This window comes from Patagioenas fasciata, unplaced genomic scaffold (genome assembly GCF_037038585.1).
Source record: "Patagioenas fasciata isolate bPatFas1 unplaced genomic scaffold, bPatFas1.hap1 Unplaced_261, whole genome shotgun sequence".
NCBI lineage: Eukaryota > Metazoa > Chordata > Aves > Columbiformes > Columbidae > Patagioenas > Patagioenas fasciata.
The window spans coordinates 14,289-34,401 of record NW_027288690.1 but is presented as its reverse complement, the minus strand read 5'-3'; the positions used below and the strand labels follow the sequence as shown (position 1 = coordinate 34,401).

Here is a 20,113-nt window from a genome sequence, read left to right as displayed (position 1 = left end):
TTTACCATGTGCATGTCACATTTTAGCAGTTTATGATCATTTCAGTAGTTTCAGTTGTGAAAAACAACTATTGCATGAGCACAATGGAGACCTTAAGAGACATTCGTTAGACATATTACAGGATTAAATGGAGACGTGCATTCTGTGGGCTCCTACCCATCCCAAACTAATTTTGGGGATTAGGTTAAGAAGTGATCATGCATTCTATGTTATTGAATTCTGGCATTCTGAGTTGAAGCCACCCCCTCACCAGAGCCCTCTTGGAGGCCTGGAGACTGGGCTGGAGAAGAAGGACAACACTGGAGTCACTGTTGCCGGTGGAGAGCAGAATTGTCCTATGGGGTGAATCTTCACAGTGACTCATGAACTATGATTATATTAATTGCACTTAAGATACAGGCCCATGTGTAATTTCTTTGTGTGTGCTTCTTTGAACAAGACTGTGGGACACAGATCAGTGGCATCCATCCTGGCCAGAAGGTCATTGGCAACTGCTATGCACAAGGCAGGTTGGTGCTTTACAAGCACAGTGGGAACAGAGAAGTTCAAAGACTGAGCAGTAGTAAAGGTCAGCGTCTCTTTCATGTTTCCTATCAGATCAGCAACCCAGTCATTTTCATCTCTGCTGTTTGACAACATGAGAGAGACTAGAGCTGAAGGTAGTTCTCAACTGTATCATTTTTCATTCAACAGAATCTTCAAAAGACAGAGTTTTCTTTCTAAGATTTGGCTTTTGTTGTAGGGCATGATTCATACCTTTGGGTTTTAATCTTTTTCAAAACTCTCTAAAAACAGGTTTGGAAAGGAATTTAACTGGAAAAAAGAAAAAAATGCAACAGAAAACAATAATTAGAAAGACTGAATGTGAGAGCAAGCAGAGGTCTAGGGCCATGTCTGGATCTACTGCAGACATGCTGTGGGTGCGATGTGACATATACTCTCAGAGCCCATGGTACTGCATGAGTGGGAAATAACAGTGTTGTAAGACTTTTACATGAGGGCTCACTTGGCTGGCCCCCTAGGTCCATGCCTTCACTGAGCTATATAGACATATCCATCAATGTCCTCTTCAAAGTGGAACAGATTTTTCAAGTTCTAGATATTAAGTATGGGAAAGTTATGTACCTCGGGCTCATGCCTAAGTTTAGCCATCTAAAATTAGCTATGAAACAAGTCGCCTCATTGCCCAGGGTCTGTCTACAGAAAACAGACAGAGGAGCAGCTCCAGAGGACTTACCTCCTCACTCCTCTCAGGCACCTATTTCTGGCCCGGAGAAATCATCCCCAGTGTTGCCTGTCAGCAGCTACCTAGGCAGGTGTCCTGTGCTTGGGAGGCTGTAGTAGATGAGGTGCGTGGCACCTCCATGGCCTAATGCAGACACAGAGAATTGGATTCAATTCATCCAGCTTCAGCTGGCTTTCAGGTGGCTTTTCCCACCTCAGCTATTTACCCTCAGACTGTGCTTTTCACAGGATACAAAATGAGGTGCTATAACATAAGCAGACGTTGAAAGAGTTTAAAGATGTTTACTGGAGAAGCAAATGACATGGACTGAATGTCACTCATATCCCAAAGGGGTGGTCTACCTTAGAAAACTGGAAGTGTTCAAGACTGTGAAGCTGCTGTGAAGCTGATTGCAACTGATCTGGCATGCAGAGCATGAGAATTTATATTTTCAAAACCTATTTTCTCGCTTTGGGGGTTTTTTTCTGTTTTCTCTTTTTGTGCTTTCAGCCTGATGTTTTGAGTCTACACTGAGCCTCTTACAAGCAAAACAAGTCTCAGATCTTCTTTTATGTCTGCTGTAGGAGGCTTTAAAAATAAACTAAATGCCTATTAATCAATGCCAGCATTCCTAGCAATTTCTAATTATGTTGTATCAAAATTATATTGTTTGGAAATGCCCTCTCTAATTAAAATGTACTAATAATTTGAAATGGATTCATTTTCTGACTCTCCCTACTCTGTTAATAAAAACAAAACAGAATCTCTCTCTGTATTCTTCAAATCATTCATATTACTGGAAATTAATATTGGAAAATATTCTCTCAGATGGCTATATTATATCAGAAAATATTATGCTAACATATCATGTTGATAAGCATACAATAAACCCCTGCAGAAATACATTTGAATTAACTAAGTGATATGCAATTATTTTTCTTTTGCATTTATCTTCATTAGGGTTTACTGAAGATGCTCAGTTAGCTAGTATCTCTGTCAATAATCTATAACTGGTTAATCAGACTATGCATTGAGCTATTTCAGCTACATTGTTTTAGTAATCTGCTTAGCTCTTCACTTTTATTACTGCAATAGTCATAACATGATCTTTGTTTACATACTACTATTTTCTTCACCTGAGATGATGATCTTGCACTGGAAGACTGTGCATTGCAGTGTGACACCACTTAATCCCCAGCTTCAGAGTGCAAGTTAAGGAGGTGTTAGGCAAGCCAGAAAAATCCTGTGCCTGGCTGCTGCAGCTGTATAGCTGGAATAAAAGGGAGTTGGAGAGCTTGGAGAATAACTGGTTAGGGTTTGCAGTTCATTAAAGGAAAGATCACCCAGACAAAACACCTGTGGGATTGTAAAAAGAAACACCTGCAAATTATGAGATGTCCAGATACATAAATACATGAATGAGGTGTCCAGATAAATATAAATAAATGCAAATGTAAGTATGTATGTATTTATTTATACCTGTATATACATGCATCTGTATAAAACATATGGACATAAATGTGTATGTATATAAAAGACACACACAGATATACACACATACACATGTGTATATGTGTACACATATACACATGTGTATACAGTTGTGTATATAGATATGTATGCACATGGAAAGAAGGGGTAGTATGGTGAACAGGGTATTGCTTACAACTAGAATTCTAATATGTGCTTATCCTGCAAATAAGGCAATTACCGGGTTAAAACAGTGCAGGACTGACAGAGTATTCTCTGAAATGCCGAGCTTTAGAATGCTGTGGTCTACAGTATGTAGGGAATCAATCAGGTACATGAAGTGTCTCTGGTTTGGGCTGCCAGGCAGATAGACCCCGCTTCACACCCCTTGGTTTCTGGCAGTTTGGTATTCTTGTTACCTCTGCTCCCACCCCAGTGCCCAATTTGTCTGGCTGAAGGCGCCAGGATCCTGATAGGAGATTAGAAAGGGACTCTGGAGCAGTCCCATGGGAATGGGGGATGTACCCTGCCATGCGAAAAGTGGGCTGGGACAGCCTGGGATTGAGGCACCCATCAATTCCCAGAGAGCTGACAGGTACCAAATGGACTGTGGGCAGTGTGAGGTAGATCCTGGAAAAAACAACCAACAGATCAAAATTGTTATAATAATGACCCTAAATAATAACTTGTGAAACCTGTAGATATTTCTTTCTAATTGTATTTTTTTTTTCTTCTGCCATGTTCCTTTAATATGTAGGCTAATCATGATTTAGTTGGAGTGTATATTCCTGCCAGAGCAGGGCTCCAGCAAACAAGAAGCTCTTCTGTTTTCTGGTCCTTTCATGACACACATCAGGTTCAAATAAGTTTGCTTCTTTCATATTCTTGGATTCTAAAGTTTGATTTTCTGAAAGGCTGAAATAGTGAAAAACGAAATTTCAAATAAAAAAACAAAACCATCATCTACATATCTAGCATAGTAAGTAAGAATATTATTTTCTTCAGGAAGGTCACTTAGCAGCTCTGGCTACTTAGCCTGGGTCCATTGAGGTATGAACAACTCTTAATTGCCAGCTACACCACCAAACAGCAACTAAAATGGGCAACATACTCTTTGCAGCTTAAGAAAATATAACAGTCAGTTTGCAGGATGCCAGCGTACTCGCAGTTCAAAAGAAAATGCGTGGCAAAACCTCTTTCCAGTTTCTTTCAACACTGTTCTTGGAATGGGTGTGAACTGCTGTATGTTTTTGAAGAGAAGTTTATGATTGCACTTCCTTTTAATGTTATTTGTACACATACATATTAATGTCAAGCAACACCGTGCCTTGTTGGGTTGATTACAAATTTAACGAACTCAGAATTGATACACATGAAACTGAATTGACCCATGACAGGTGTCTCTGGCTTAAAATGAGAAATCTGTTGAAAACATTGAAACTTTAAATACCAGAAAAAAAATCAGGTTCTTGAATAAAGAAGGATTTTGTTTGTTTGTTTCTTTGTTTTATAAATGGAAGGGACAAGGAAGAATGTAAGAATGTAATGCCTGAGATTTGAGGTCAATAAATAATTTTTTCTTTTTTTTTGTTTTTTTTTTTTTTTTTTTAGGTATAAAGCTATAGTAAGGCCAATGGAGATCCAAGCATCCCATGCACTGATGAAGATTTGTGTGAGAGCTGCTATAATATGGATTGTATCCATGTTGCTTGCTATACCTGAAGCAGTGTTTTCAGATCTGCACCCTTTCCATGAAAAAGGGACTAACAGAACCTTTGTCAGCTGTGCTCCTTACCCACATTCTGATGGGCTGCATCCTAAAATTCACTCAATGGCATCATTTTTGATCTTTTATATCATTCCTCTATCTGTCATTTCAGTATATTATTATTTCATTGCTAAGAATTTGATCCGGAGTGCATACAACATCCCTGTGGAAGGAAACGTGCATGTGAGGAAACAGGTAGAGATTTAACTTTCTTCAAAAATCTACATTCCCCATGAATCTGGGAGTAAAGAATGTGCATACAGGGAAATTTGCACTGGGATAGACTGCATCTGTTGTGCTAATGTTAACAGATTAGGTGGGCTAAAAGAATGGTTGGCACAAGCCATGTCACAGCTCTTAACGGGCAAAGCATCTTATCCAGTTTCTAAGTTCAAAGGGTTTGGCAGGGTGTTTACCATGGCAAACACAGCAGGAGACCCATGCCAAAGCCTGGGAAGGTATTGACTGGTATGCAGGGAAAGAGGCAGAGCTGGGAATGGTGTCTGGAGACTGGAGCTGAGGGCTGACACAGTAGGAAAGCAAAATTCATCAAAGTTACTTTGTCAGAGAGAGGACCTTGGATGAAGTCTTGCTCCATGAAGCAGCCCCTCTTCACAGAGTGGGAAATTCTGGCTCTGTAATTCAGTCCTCTGGACTGAAAAACAAAGAAAAGGAGGTCAAGGGGAGACCTTATCACTCTCTAGGAGAGGGTTAGTCTCTTCTCTCAAATAACAAGTGATTGGACAAGAGGAAATGGTCTCATGTTGTGCCAAGGGGTCTCAGATTGGATATTAGGAAACATTTCTTCACATAAAGGGTTGTCAGGCACTGGAACAGGCTGCCCGGAAAAGAGATTGAGTCACCATCCCTGGAGGTGTTTAAAAGGCACGTAGATGATGTTCTTAGAGATATGTTTTAGTGACAGTGATGGGTTGATGGTTGGACTCAATGATCCTGATTCCAACCAAAATGATTCTAAATGGGACCCAGCAGCGGAAGAGTGGAGGTGGAGAAAGTTCCTTCTGCAAGGGAACCGCAGGGCCAGGAGAACTAGTCAGTCAGGGAGGTACACAGCTACCCCTGGAGAGTGGCAATGCCTCCTGTGCTCGCCACGACTCCAGCTTTCATCTGCTGGTGCTGTGCCATGTTCAGAAACCAGTACAGTCTAGAGGGAGACCTGAGGACTGAAGACCAGAAGAGAACAGTAGCAGGTGCAGAGTGCCCAAGAGGGAGGAAGGAGCAAGACAGTGTGGGGTCCTCACAGATGCACTGAAGCTGTGTGCCTTGTGGTTGGTGTGATCTTTGCAGAAAAGAAAGAAAGAGTCCTCTTCAGGGGGGAAATCCAAATCCTGCATGAGCAACTGGGTGTTTCAGGTGAGTGCTCAAATTTGAGTACAACTGAGACTTAGGTTGTCCAAGTAAGAAAGTAACAGCAAAGTAACTGATTTCTAAAAAGAAAACTTATTTACCTTGACTTATTTACCTTATTTACCTTACCTCTTCCTTTCAACTGAGCTGTGCTTCAACCTAAACTGAACTGACACAAGCCACTCTACAGCTGAACAAAGGTCCACATAATTGCACCCAACTGACATCTCCACCTTGGGCTGACCTAATGCAATCATCTCATGTGGCCTTCAGCTGCTAAAGTGAAACAGCAGGCCTGGAAAGCTGTGTTTTCTGCCCATTAAATGATGTGTGATCCATGAAATCCTTATCCTTTTCCACTTCTGAATGTGTGTAAATCTTTCTTCCCTGCAGGCTGTTTTTCTGCTGATTTGGTGACTGTTCAGATTAGTAACAATAAAACAAGTAGTAAAAGAAGCCATTTCCCCCCTTTGGTTTTGGGGAGAGAACTCTAAAGAAAGCAATAGGCCAGGCTGCAGTCTAGCACCGTTGGTCCATCATTCCCATCCTGCAGTGCATTCAGGAGCTATAGGTCTCCATCTGAGATAACTGATATCGATTTCTTTATTGCGTTGCTTCCTTTCTTCATAGTGCAGATGTGGCCTCAACAGCCCTATATCGAATTAAAGATACATTTAAAAAGAATATATGGTTTAGCCAAGGAGAACCCTTCCTCTAAGGATTTAATTTTTAGCCTGCTCTCTGGAGACATTATCATCTGGTACATGTCAATCCTTCCCAAGCTCAATGGCTGATTTTTGGTCGATACCATTAACGGGGCACAAAATAAAGTCAAAACGGTCTTGTGAGGTCTCTCCTGCCTTCTTCCTGCTTGCAGCTGCCCTGAGGAAAGATCAGCCTGTGTGAGCTGTTGAGTTTCTGATGTGCCTGTGCAGCTTGGAAGGGGAGTGAGGATGGGGAAGTGTCCCAGGAGGGGCACCACAGCTGCACCAGGGCAGGAACAAGGGCAGAGGGCTGGGGCTAAGGGCAGTTTCAGGCCATTCAGGTTTTCCTCAAATACAGGGAGCAAACTGCAACAAATTCCCTAGGAGTGACTGCAAAAATGTGCAGGGATTACCAGAGAAGAGAATATTTATGAAACCCTGAAAATTTAGTGGTTACACTTTCTGTGCCTACAAACATCTATCTGCAAAACCTCTTCCAGGGAACAGTGTATTTCAGCACATCTTTCTGGGCAACTCTGTCTGTCCTCTCCTTTCGGGTGACCTTTGTCAGGATCTTGTCTTCATTAGGAAGAAAGATGTGTTTTTCAGTGTCATGGATATCTTAGCGTGCAGCGCTGGTGGACAAAAGACAAGGTACAGTTTACCTCAGCTCCCCTCAGTTGAGCAATACTTTTGGGTTGACTCCAAGCCTGTATACTTAAGTAAAACAAAAGTGTGGCTAGTTTGCATAAGGGTTATGCTGTGTGCTAGCTGACACTGTAAAAACACCTTTCCCTGACAAAACTCAAATTATGCTGAGGGGTGGTCATCCACCTGTTCAGCACCTACATCTGCCTTCTCCTTGTGTCCCCACTTCTTTCAGCTGAAGGGTCCAGCTTGCCTCTGCCTTCGTCTTTCTCCAAGTACAGATTTTCCTCTCTTGGTTTCTTCAGCTCTTTTGGCCTCTGAGTGAAGCTGGTCTCTAAGGACCGTGAGCTGTTTGCAACACTTTTGTGTACATATACCATATGGCCCCAAGGCAGAAAGTCCTGCCTCTAGGTTCTGTGAAATATGCCAGACCCCTACCCCATAATTAATAATAATAACAACAGCAATAGTAATAAGTTGATATATATAAATTACGTAAGAACGTGTGTATTATATGGGGATAACTAATGTAGGTGTCTGCACTTTTTTTGCCTAAGCTTGGATTTTACAAAATGACAAACCATTGGAGCTTTATACCTAAACAGGAAAGGAACGACTACTTCCTTGTGTAATAAATTTTCAGAATTACTTGTTTTTAGGGGAAGGGGACTGAGGAGAAACAAGGAGGGTTCTTGACCCTGTTTATGTTAACCTGTGGTCCAGGTTGCCCTGCTCTGTCTTTACACCTGACACGCACTTGCCCCAAAGCTGCAGCACTGGGAAAAACAGCTACTGATGTGAACTAGGAATAGCTGCTAATCTGCATTTCTCTTTCTTCTTACAGATCGAATCACGTAAGCGTCTGGCCAGGACAGTACTGGTCTTTGTGTGCCTCTTTGCCTTCTGCTGGCTCCCCACTCACATCATCTATTTATACCGATCCTACCACTATTCAGAGGTGGACACCTCAGTGCTGCATTTCATTGCCAGCATCTGCGCTCGGATCCTGGCATTCACTAACTCGTGTGTCAACCCATTTGCTCTCTACTTGCTCAGCAAGAGCTTTCGGAAACAGTTCAACAACCAGCTGTTCTGCTGCAGAGCTCGACTCCTCATCCGGTCCCAGAGCATGGCCAGGAGCACCACACGAATGACCTCCCTCAAGAGCACCAACCATTCCCTGGCCACCTTCAGCCTTATCAATGGCAACCATGTATGCCACGAAGGCTACGTCTAAAGGGCACAGTCAGGGGCAACCACATCACGTACCTGGTGTGGCTGCTTGGTTTTGGTCCATGGGGATGGTGAGTAGCACACACACAGACACATGCACACGTGTGTGCAAGGAAGTCTGATGTGCTCAGAGAACTCAGAGGAGCTTAAAGGATCCAACATTTCATCCTGGGCTGAAGCTGAAGCATCCATCATCTCATCCTGGACCGAGACATTGCCAAAGCAGCAGATCATTAAGCACCAGCCCACAGGAACTCCTCAGGAAGCGCTGTGTTGCTTCAAAACCTGCTGCTTTTATTGAGAGCAAAGTGAGCATCTTAAGATCAAATCTAGTTTGGCTCTGCAGATTTTTTGTTACTTTCTGCTCAATTCTGAACTTGGGCAGACTTACAGCAGTGACAAATTCCATACTGGGTGCACAAAATTTGTCAGAACAGTTGCATCCAGTAGTTTGTGGTGTAATATATTTTGACACCAAAATAAATACATTTAAATAAGGTAAATACTTTTACAAATGAGTTCAGTGTAGGTCATTTATGGACTTCAAAAGTATTTATTATTGTTCTGAGTACAGTATTAATTCATGGTATAAAAGATATCAAGAGTTTACTGGGCTAAATCAGTAGACTCATCTGAAATGAGCAGTATCTTGCACCACATCAATGTGAAAGCAGTAACCTGAATAAATGTGAGTTGGAATATGTTTACAGTTTTCAAATGTGTGAGCTTTTGCCATGTTGTAGAGGAAACAGCAAAGCATTTTCCTCACTGATTTGCCCTTCCTGTCTTCAAGGTGTGATATAGCAAAAGTTTAACACCTACAGTGCAGCACAAAACTTTAGATAGTTTTGGTTAAGAGCAGGTAATTAACAGAAAATTAAGCACATCTGTCTTTATGCAGTAGTGCTTTGTAAAACACCCTAGATTTACAAGCCACAGGTTTTTCCCTTCTGTCTTCACAGAAATCTGTGGAGACAGAGTGCTAAAATGGGACAACAGACTGGAGAAGCAGGTCTTCTGTAATGTTCACTCCAGAGCAGTTCCTGTGCCAGGTATCAGCTCTTCAGAAACAGGAGCACAGTGTCCCACAGATAAAAACTCTTGAAGTGCGTGGGCTATAGGACAGGCAATGCAGCTGCACACCTGATAAAGGAAGCTGCTGCAAAATGAGGCCATAAAGCAATCAATGTAGCAGAATATTGAGTTTTTAATGGCCCTCATCCTCTCTGATGATAATCCTTTTCCTTACCACAGCAAAAGAAAAATGAAAACTAGTAAGACTCTGTGTTGCACTTGCTCTGTGAACGTAGATGAAGTCTTATGTGCAGTGTAAAAACACTCAGCCCTGCATCTGCAGCTGTCCAGGGATGCTGGTGGGAGCTATTGTCTCCAGGGACCACAAAAGGGCTGTGATGCCAAAGGCAGAGCTCTGAAAACTCTAACTGATTTTGCCTTTGGAAGAGGCATCTCTGTATGAGGTTCAACACACAGGTACACGAGCTCAGCTTGTGACCACACCACCATGCTGATGGGCTGATAAGGGCTGTCTTGCCCTATTCCCCCCCATCTGTGGGCACCACCACCCGTGTCACCCCCTCCTGCAGGCATGAGTGCCCCCATGCCCCAATCAGCCTGAACGCTGTTGTGATGGGGTTATTTTACAGCTGAGGCAATTCCCTTGCTTAGCCGACTGGGTAGCTATGATGTAAATTTAAATTTACTGGGCTATGTGAGGTCCTCATTTCCTGAAAGTTTCAGCAGGATGGCCCTTCCCCTGAGCTTTAACATGAAGCTACATACAGTACCAGAAGCCCAGTCTGCAGCTATTTCATAAAGTTTTGTCAAGTTTTGAGCTACTTTCTAATTGCAAAATGAAAAAATTTTATCTGGCCTGAGTAATTTTTGTTGAATATTTTCTTCAGCCTTGAAAGAATTTAATCAAAGGCAAGCAGGAATTACATACTTCAGCAGCAGCCACACCATCTGTGCTACATGATGTGTCCTCCTGTTTGATAACGAACAAGAGACTCCGGTAGTTTCTGAATTTTTGTTTCTGAAGGAGAGAGCACAGCTGTGATGTGGGAAGATCACAACTATGAGGAAAAGAGCATTGCTATAGCTTCCTCAGGGTTAAGCTGAATACGCACCCCACCTCGCTGATAAACATGTTATTTTGAACACAGGAAAGTTATGAAAATTCAGCACCATGGGATTAAATAACTGCTATTGATTTTATCGTTTTCTTCCTAACGGAGTTAGTGACTCCTTGGAGGAAAGAAAAGATGGTTTTGGCTCTGATCTGGAAAGTGCTTTCCAGAGCTGCAGCTGCAGGTGTCCACATGTGTCACAGCTTCACCATTGCTTAATTTTCTTAGTATTGTTTTCTCTTCAGAGGTGACAGGCAAAAATTCAGGAAAGTTCCATGCAAAATGTAATCCTTTCATCAGAATCTAAGATACTTACAACTTATTTCAATTTTTAGCAATTTAAACCAAGTCTTTTCAGATGAGATGTAAATTTTCAGTAACATTCTTAATTTTATTTAGACTCCTGTTCTCCCTTCTAATATCTCTAAGAAAATTAGGTGGTTCTGTGAAAAAAAAAAAAAAAATTGAAAAGGGTTCCTTGCAAAAAAAGTACTTTGGCATGTATTTCACAAAATTACAGTATTTTTTTAATACCATAGACATTGCAAATCTGAGGTTGGAATGATTTCTGTTTCATCCTTGTATTAAAACAATGAAAAATGTCAATACAGCAGTCGAGGTCATGAAAAGACAATTCAAGAAAGTTTTCTGAAATTTCCCAGCACATAATTGAAATATTTGTAGCTGTAATTGGTTTTGTTGGTTTCGATTTGTGGGGTTTTGTTTTGTTTTGTTTTGTTTTTTGTTCCCACTCCTTGTCTCATTACCTTGGTTTCAAAAACATGATGTACTTCACACTGCTGCAACAGCCTAATCCCTTATCTAGATCTGTCTCAGTGTTTGCTGGCACACCTGCCGCACTGATTTTTTCAACCTGGAGCATAGTCTGAAGCATTTCATGTGTTTGACATATTTTCAAAGTGCCCAAGATAAAACCTCTGCTTGGGCAGGCAGCTACAGAGCTGCACGCTACATCCTTCGCTCCTGGGAGGCTGAGGAATTCTCTGGTTCTGATCCAGACACCCCCAAAACTGGAAACATGTGAAATTCTCCTGGAACCAAATAGCCTTTTGGGTTTGGTTTCGCTGTCCTTCCATCTGACACGTGGCAGTTGTGTCATGTTCAACCAGCTGCAGGGTGTGGGTGGGGGAAAAATGGTCTCTGGGTCAGGATGCTGTACGTTTCACACCAGGGGAGTATTGCTATTTACCGCAGCGCAGTCATGCTCTCACCCCTGGTCAGAAGTACTACAGGTCAGAGGGTTATTAAAAATATGTAGCTGTCATTATATGAATCGGTGTGAAATATGAAACTGATATTTGACAGGGACATGTTGAATTATGTCCATGATTTCTCAGGAGAATCTGAATAAGATGAAACAGTGTTCTTCATTATGTATTTGAATTTCCTGAGAGTCCTGATTTCCCTTTGCTCCCACTGAATGTAGTGGGAGACGATGCTGAGTAAACCACAGCTTTCAGCTGTTCTTGCTTTAGTTTAGAATTATTCAGCACATTTTGGGTCTAAAATGATTTCTTATAAGTTTGGAAAATTACTACAAAGCATCAAAAAGTATAGAAATTTCCTAATACTGACACCAGGTAAAGGATTAGAAGTTCCTCAGCACTGCCTACAAGGAACATTTGTGTTGCAGTGTTTCCAAATATTGCCTTGTAGGAAGTGTTTAAGTATGAAAAATCAAAGATGCATGATTCTGCTGCATGGCAACAATAGTTGTAGCCAAGAAAAAAAAGCCTCCTGGTGGACAGGAAGGGTTGTATTGTTGAACACAAATATTTATTTATGGAAATATTTGTTGAACACAAATATTTATTTTATTGGGAAAAAAAATATATATAAGGTAATGAATTTTTGTTTTAACAAAAAAAAAAAAAAAAAAGTTGAAGAGCTTCTGTTTACCTAACAAAAAATACCAGGATATTTGCTATTGATACACGTAATCCTGATTCCCCCAATTAGCTTGATTTATATGGAATGAATGTTAAAAAACTGAAAGATCAGAGTTTTATGCATGGTTTGGCAGAAATAATATACCTGCTTCCTCATTATTCTGACAAAATACAATTTTTTTACAGTAGAAAACCATCTGTGTGTATTCAGTTGGGAAAAACCTGTCTTTCAACCTTCTTTAAAGGGAAGCTTGGTGCTGCTTATCTGAGCAGTAAGCAATCCCCTGAATGTTAGCTGCATGGCTCATCCTAAGTGCTAGGCACCATGATGATAACAGAGAAGTTCATCCTCTCCGTCCTGGGAAATCACGGCAGGTGATAGACCTGTATCATTCACAATAAATCATTAGAGATTTATTATATTGCCCTTTCCAAGAGGAATAGAGCAGCAGTTCAAGGAGGTGAGGAAATATTTAGATGGAATTATTTAAAACAGAAAGTTTTCTCTGCCTTTACTGAAATATTTGTGCTATTCTTACTCCTTTTTTATTGTTTTATTTTTATGACACCATCTTTACACACGATATACTATATTTTAAACCTGAAAAAAAGGTGCATGTAAAGAGATAGTTGATTTGGATATTCTGTAAGCTGAAATTTTAGGAACAGAAAAGTTGTCATTGGGCTATAAAATGAATTCCATCTTGGGTAGCTACAGACACCCCTCACAAGAGAGTCCAGCCAGCCTGCAACTGGGTCTCTGTGGTGGATGGTGAGGTGGATGAGCTTTTCTTGCTGCAGCCCTCCCTAGCACATGATATCTTTTGCCCATGGCCTATCCAACACGCACATGCCACAGCCAGGCTGCTCCCCCAAAGCCAGCAGCCCTGCGCCAGCTGCCTGCCCACACACCTCTTCTGAAAAGACCACCTTGTCCCCAGCCCCTCTCTCTTCCCAAAAGACCCGGCAGGGTTTTGTCCCTACTCATCCTGACTTCAGCTGGATGAAGAGGTGCTAGTCATCTCCAAATCACACTCCAAGTACCCCATGTGCAGTTAACTTGGGTCCATGTTACAGATCTCCTGTAACTTATTTGTCGTCTGTAACAGTTTCCCTCGGGAGCTCAAAGTTTAACTGCAAAGGCCACCTTGCAGGGCTCAATACCTTGAAATTGATGGAGTTGGATGTGGATTCACACTTAACCCATGAGTCCTCACCCAGATAAGGTGTCCATGCAGGTCATGCCACAAAAGGGATGAAAGAGTCCCCTTTGGAAAGAATCCCCCATGTGAAAATCTGTCATTGCTAGGTGAATGGATGAGTATTTATGTGACTACCTTGCACTTCATAATAATTGATCACTGCAATTGGAAAATCTTTTAAGAACAGAGACTGAATAGCACTCTGCTTAACGCTAAGATTATCAAAGAAGGGTATATCTAATTTTATACTAAAATCACATCCAAAACTCATTTTAAAGTACCTCATTGCCTGTTTATCGAAATAGCTACTTGAAATTATTTCTGTGATTAGTTTGATTATTTTACCATAAGTGGATATGGATTAAAGAGAATTAAACATAGAATTCTTTTGAAATAAAGGATCTAATCTATCTTAATGAAAATTAATTATACTGAATGGTTAAAAAGCCTGACTTATGCTGAACATCTCTTTGTAAGTGTGTTTTCAAGGCAAGTCAGTCCCTCAGGTCCATTCAGTATGTTGCCTTGAAGTAGACGGACCTTGCGTTTGTGTCAGCATTTCCAGCTCTGGAGTCAGTGTATTACAGCTGTTCACACCACCATCTCCCTATACCCCTGCAGTTATTTTTTAGTGGGAGCTGGTCTTGACACTAATCTCTGCACCATGAGGTAGAGAATGATTGTAACACCTGCCTCTCAAACAAGTCTTCTCATCCAAAAAGTTCAACGAATTTTGCAAAACAATAGTGATGTTTCCATCCATGTTTTATGACTCACCTAGTACCAAGCCAAAGCACATAGAAATGGATGGCCTACTGTCCCCAGAAGTCAGCAACAAAGTTGACCATAGTCCCCAGAGGTGAGGTACCTCTCTCCTACCTGTTGCCCTGAAAAATCAGGCACCCAGCCTCAGCGAGTTGCCATCTTTTCTCCACTGGAGATGGACAAGCACATCCAGTGCACATCATACCTCCTATTTCAGACACCTCCCTTCGCACAAAACACAGTATCCCTTCTCTCAGCACTCAGACCAATTCTAGATGACAAGCGCAGGTGAGATGCCTAACTTTTAAATAGCTGATGTCTGTCCATCTAAGTCCCACCACACCTCTCACAAGTCTCATCCCAGGGCCCCTCGCTGTCCTGCCATGCTTCCATGCTGGCCAGCAGAAGGTCAAACACGATACCCCATTCTCCTTTTCTTACTAACTGCTGCCTACAGCCCTGTCACCACCATCTGATGCCACATTGGGCAGGGTGTTAAGGTGGTTTAACAAGGAGAAAGGGGCTTTTATTCCCAAGTCATCTTAATGAGGCACATAGGAGACCTCTTCAGATGGTGGTTCAGGCCTTGGCTGACTCCCTGAGCTGTATATCTCCCTACTGGCATGATAGAGGGAACTTGCTGTGAATACACTCCTGATGACCACAGTCATCCCTTGAGATTACTCTGATTGATGTCCAGAAGTGGTGCTCTTTGGGCAAGATAGGTGCATTTCTTACTGTAAGTGTTGTGTTGCATTTCAGGGAATAGGTAAACTGTGCTCTGCAATCTGAGGGATTGAGTTTAGGTTGAAAAAAACTTTAAAAACACTTCCCTTACTCAGTGATTAGGAGTCTTCAAGAGGAACTGATCTGTTTCCAAGAAGCAGAGCCCTATGAATGGCAGGTGAACACTGAAGTCCAGATGGGCATTTCCAGTTCTATTGGTTGCTCCTGGAAGAAATATCAGTCTAGAACAAGCCAGGACTTGATTCAGGAAGCTTGGCAATCCATTACTCTGACATGCACTTAAAAAATATCTTAACAAGACCACACAGTGTTTGTTTTTTATAAAAATTATGACAGAGAAAAGCAGTTAGTTACATGTCATAGACTGGCTTTACCAGCAGTGCACTCTGAAGACAGCTGAAGACACAATCTGCTTCATATCAGTTTCCAAGTGCATGTGTGCAAAAGCTTTGTTATGAACTACAAGGCTGTACATATTTCATATAGTGTGTGTAAATTTAGTATCGTCTATGAATATTATTTGTTGTTTTGTAAAGTAATGTATGTATGCATTCAGCCATCTGTATAGAATGCAAATGCCTTCAAATGTTGTATACAAAGGCAAGGCAGTTTATTTTACTTGAAACACGCATTTCTTTTTCTTTTCCAGAGGCTGTGTAGTCTGGTGTGAAAAGCACTGAAAACTAATTCCCTCATCAAATGAAAATCTGCATAAATGTTAAATGTTTCCACTTCCTTGAAATAACATTTAGAATGAAATATAGAAGAAAAAAAAAAGTCAAAAAGTGAAAGAATGCATTTTAATTTGATGTTTTTTCTTTGCCTTTGGATATATTTTCTGATTTTATATACCATGATTTAAAAAATGCTCATAAATGGCCTCTAGAGAAATATGGAGTCAAACTGAGCACTCTGTCAAAAGTTAAATACTGAAATACACAAAGCTGACAGCTAATAAAGCATGATAGACAAAATAAGAAGGCTTTTGTTGCTTTCCAGTCAGAAAAAAAAAATCTCATTTCATAAGCATTTTTATTCACTTGCTTTTTTTGTCAATTTTCAAGCATTAGACCAAAACCAAAACCAACAACAACAAAAAACCACACAAAATAAAACAAAACACACAAATAAACAGGATTTATCTTTTCCTGGTGAGTATCCTCATCCCAGATTCATTTTGCTCCCGTGATCAACACTGGACTGACAACAGATGTACAGACCCTAAGGACTTGACAGAGGTTTTTATAAATTTTTGTTACTCCCATTTCTGCCACCAGCAGCAACAGAGATGCAGATGCAGCATGAGGGGGCTGTAGATGTAGCAGGGGACAGAGGAGGCCACAGCAATAAACAGCCATGAAAAGCTGCAGTCGGTGTCTCCTATAAAAACAAAAGTCTCAGAGCAATTGTGTTAGAATAATTGAATGTGCCTAACAATTATTGGCTGTGAAACTCAGCTGCATTAGTTTCATTAATTAAAGGAAAAATACAATGGCATGTTATGGAAGCTCTCCTGTGCTACATTGGCATCAGTGAGGTTTGCATCTGGCTCACCAGAAAGAAACTGTGAGTGGCCTTTGCTTTAACATCCACATTACTTCGAACATCTGTGACATAACAGTTCTGTCTCTCCAAGAACCAATTGCAGCTTGAAGGGGACAGTGCTGTTGTTGAGCGTTATTGCACTTGAGGTCATCACTCCATTCCACCAAGCTTTTAAACATCCCCATTACAAACAACACCATGGGTAAGAGTGCTGCATGGACAGAAAGTCAAACTAACAAATGGGGGTTTTTTGGGTCTTTCATACCTCGGTTTCTTCTGCTTGGTATTGTTTAATTCAGATTTATATTGCTGCTCACAGTTTGCTTCATGTTTGACTTACTATTAATAATGTTATTTAAAGCATAAACAGTATAGGTAACTGACAAAAGACTGTTTATTGAAGGAATTCTCTCAACACATTTGCTCTATCCATCATTTAAAGCTTGAATTTCTTTTTTCATCCTGTTGGTTACAGTTCTGCTATAAATTATTACATAACACCGTTTCTGATGTTGCTTTTTTGTGCAAGTGATCAGTGTATTACAATAATAAACACCATGAAATAAGCAGAATACTGCATTTGAGTGGTATTTTCAGGCAGTAGGGGTATCAAAACTCAGACCTTTCACTGTGAATTTGACGTGAAAAGGTATAGAGTCCAATACTCTCCCATTCAATTTTTTTGTTGCTTTCAGTGTAGCACATTGTGCACAAATTGGAAAGTCTCTGTTACTCCTTGGAAAACCTGAAGCATGGAGAAAAGTATTGCAAGATTTCCTATAGCACTGCATGTGTTGAAGTGCCGGGAGACTGAGAATTCTACGTCTGCATTCTTGTTTCTTTGTGCTCAGGCAAACAAGGCTAGTACGAATTGTGCTGGCACATCAGCAATCTCATGAATTATGCACATGAAAGAATAAAGAAATAATTGAGTATGTTTATATAGCTTTTAAAACTGGAATTTTTAATTAAATCTGAATGCCTACTGAAATAAAAAAAAAAAATCTGGAGTATGAGAAATTATCTGAATAGCTTTAAAATTTAAATGGGAATTTGATATTAATGCTAGATTGTATACTCTAAAAAGACACTAAGGCAGCTATTAATAAATCTAGGAAGGTTTTGTACCTTTGTATGGTAGTATGCATTAGCAATTCTTGAACAGCTTCGTCATGAAATACATCACAGAAATTGCGTCTACTGCCTTAAATTACTTGCAGCTAGTAGAAATGTTACAGAGTAGAACTTCTGTCTCTGCCCACTTTTCTGTGCTTATCTTAATTTCTGCTGCACAGTGTTGGATGTTAACATTTATTACCACTTCACAAGTGCTAATAAATGGAAGTGGTTCTCCCATTTGCATGGGAGATCTTGCAGAGTCTCTACGGGGAAAATATACTTCTGCAACATTTCCTATCACAGAAATAAGGGTTTATTAAGATATTCAGTAAGAAAATACTTCAAATCTTTGCCTAGAAACTCCTCAGATTATTGGGCTTTATTAAGTTTTCTGACACAGGTTTAAAGGAGACCCTTATCAGGCAATCGAGCTAATGAAGCTTCTTTTCCCGTATTATATCGGTATTAGGAGGATTAGCTGCACTCTCATTCAGATCTGGTCGAATGTGGCTAAGTATATTTTCACTGGGAGTTACTCTAGAGTCCTTCAGGCCACTTAATCAATTCCATTTAATTAAATGTTTTAGAACTGATTCTTATGCTTTCCCCACCCCCTTGTAATGAAAGGCACAGTCCTGCAAAGTATTGTATAAACTCAATTGCCTGTTAGCCCTGCTGGAGCAGAGAATATTGGCATTTGAGATAGATAGATAAATTATTATTTTCATTATTATCAGTTTGAATTTGTTAGTAGTAACTGTTTCTGATTTTTTTTAACTACATGAGACACTCCGGTAAACTTGGGACTGCAGCTTTCACGTAAAAAGGGAACAGATCTGATAAGAGGTCACTATGCAGTCATACAAATGCAAACAGATCTTAGAAAGTACTATAAAATTCAAATTAAAGCAACAAATTATCTTGCACTTAAAAAGGAAATATAGCATATGGTGTTGGTGGTAACAGGCAAATGTTTGCTGACAGAAAAATATGCTCATCCTGCTGTCTTGTCAGCCCTGGATAACTTTCTACAATGATGTTCTCCAAAGTCTGCCTGACACACAAAACTTTTCCAGGAACACTAATTTATGCAGGAAGGACCAACTGAAACATTGCTACAAACAGTTGTGCTGTGTCAGCAATTGAGAAGTTTGAGCTGAAACATTTCCAATGCTGGAGATAAAATGTTCCCTATGGAAAGGAAAAGCCTTCCATTCATTCAATAAAATCTCATTTAAAGTAGCTGGTTAACAAGCCTCTGAGTCCAAGGCTGTAGAGGTAGATCAGTCTTAAGGAGTATCCCAAATCCTTCCAATGCACCTAAGTCTTTTTCAGCTCCGCGTTAGAGAGCACAAGAGCAGGTCTATAAAATCATGTGTCCACCTGCATAAACCTGTGCCACTGCTGCTCACACAGCAAGATTTCTTTACTGCAAACAACAGGACATGAAGCAACTCTCACTACTATTGTAGACCCTATACTCTGCCTTTATTAATTGTGTTATCTTCTCTTTGCTTTCTGTAGCAGGACCTTGCTGCTTGTATGTCTGTGCGTACAAGCAGGTATGGATCATGAGCATAAAAGCTGGTCATCCACCGATTGATGACTGGGAAGAAAGATCAGAGGACCAGAGCACATGGGGTGTGCAAGCACAAAGGTGACAGAAAGTCCCTGTAAAACACTCCCAGTCATCTCTTTCTGGCAGCATTGACATGTAAGCAGATGTCTTCTAGATGCCATGTGGAAACAAGGCTTAAAAAAAACTGTGGAGAAGGATGAGTAGAGTCTTCTCAAGCAATGCAAGGTAGTTTTTAGGAATAGCATAGCATATCATATCATAGCATAGCATAGCATAGCATAGAATAGAATAGAATAGAATAGAATAGAATAGAATAGAATAGAATAGAATAGAATAGAATAGAATAGAATCATTTTGGTTGGAAGAGACCCTCAAGATCATCGAGTCCAACTATAACCTAACATAACCCTAGCACTAAACCATGTCCCTAAGAAGCTTGTCTAAAGGCCTTTTAAACACCTCCAGGGATGGTGACTCCACCACTTCCCTGGGCAGCCTGTTCCAATGCCTGACAACCCTTTCCATGAAGAAATTTTTCCTAATATCCAATCTAAACCTCCCCTGGAACAACTTTAGGCGATTTCCTCTTGTCCTATCACTTGCTACTTGGGAGAAGAGACCAACCCCCTCCATGCTACAACCTCCTTTCAGGTAGTTGTAGAGAGCAATAAGGTCTTCCCTCA

General features: G+C 40.7%; 1 protein-coding gene across 1 annotated transcript in view; it reads left to right on the top strand.

Annotated features, from left to right (window-relative positions):
• The window catches only part of LOC136111970 (gastrin-releasing peptide receptor), a 31,921-nt gene extending 14,640 nt beyond the window's left edge, over positions 1–17,281 (top strand). Inside the window, exons 2-3 of the mRNA XM_065856438.2 lie at positions 4,307–4,658; positions 8,028–17,281. Coding sequence (XP_065712510.1) covers positions 4,307–4,658; positions 8,028–8,420 — 745 coding nt within the window. The 3' untranslated portion in view covers positions 8,421–17,281. The remainder of the gene's footprint in view (positions 1–4,306; positions 4,659–8,027) is intronic.
• The last annotated feature ends 2,832 nt before the right edge of the window (positions 17,282–20,113 follow it).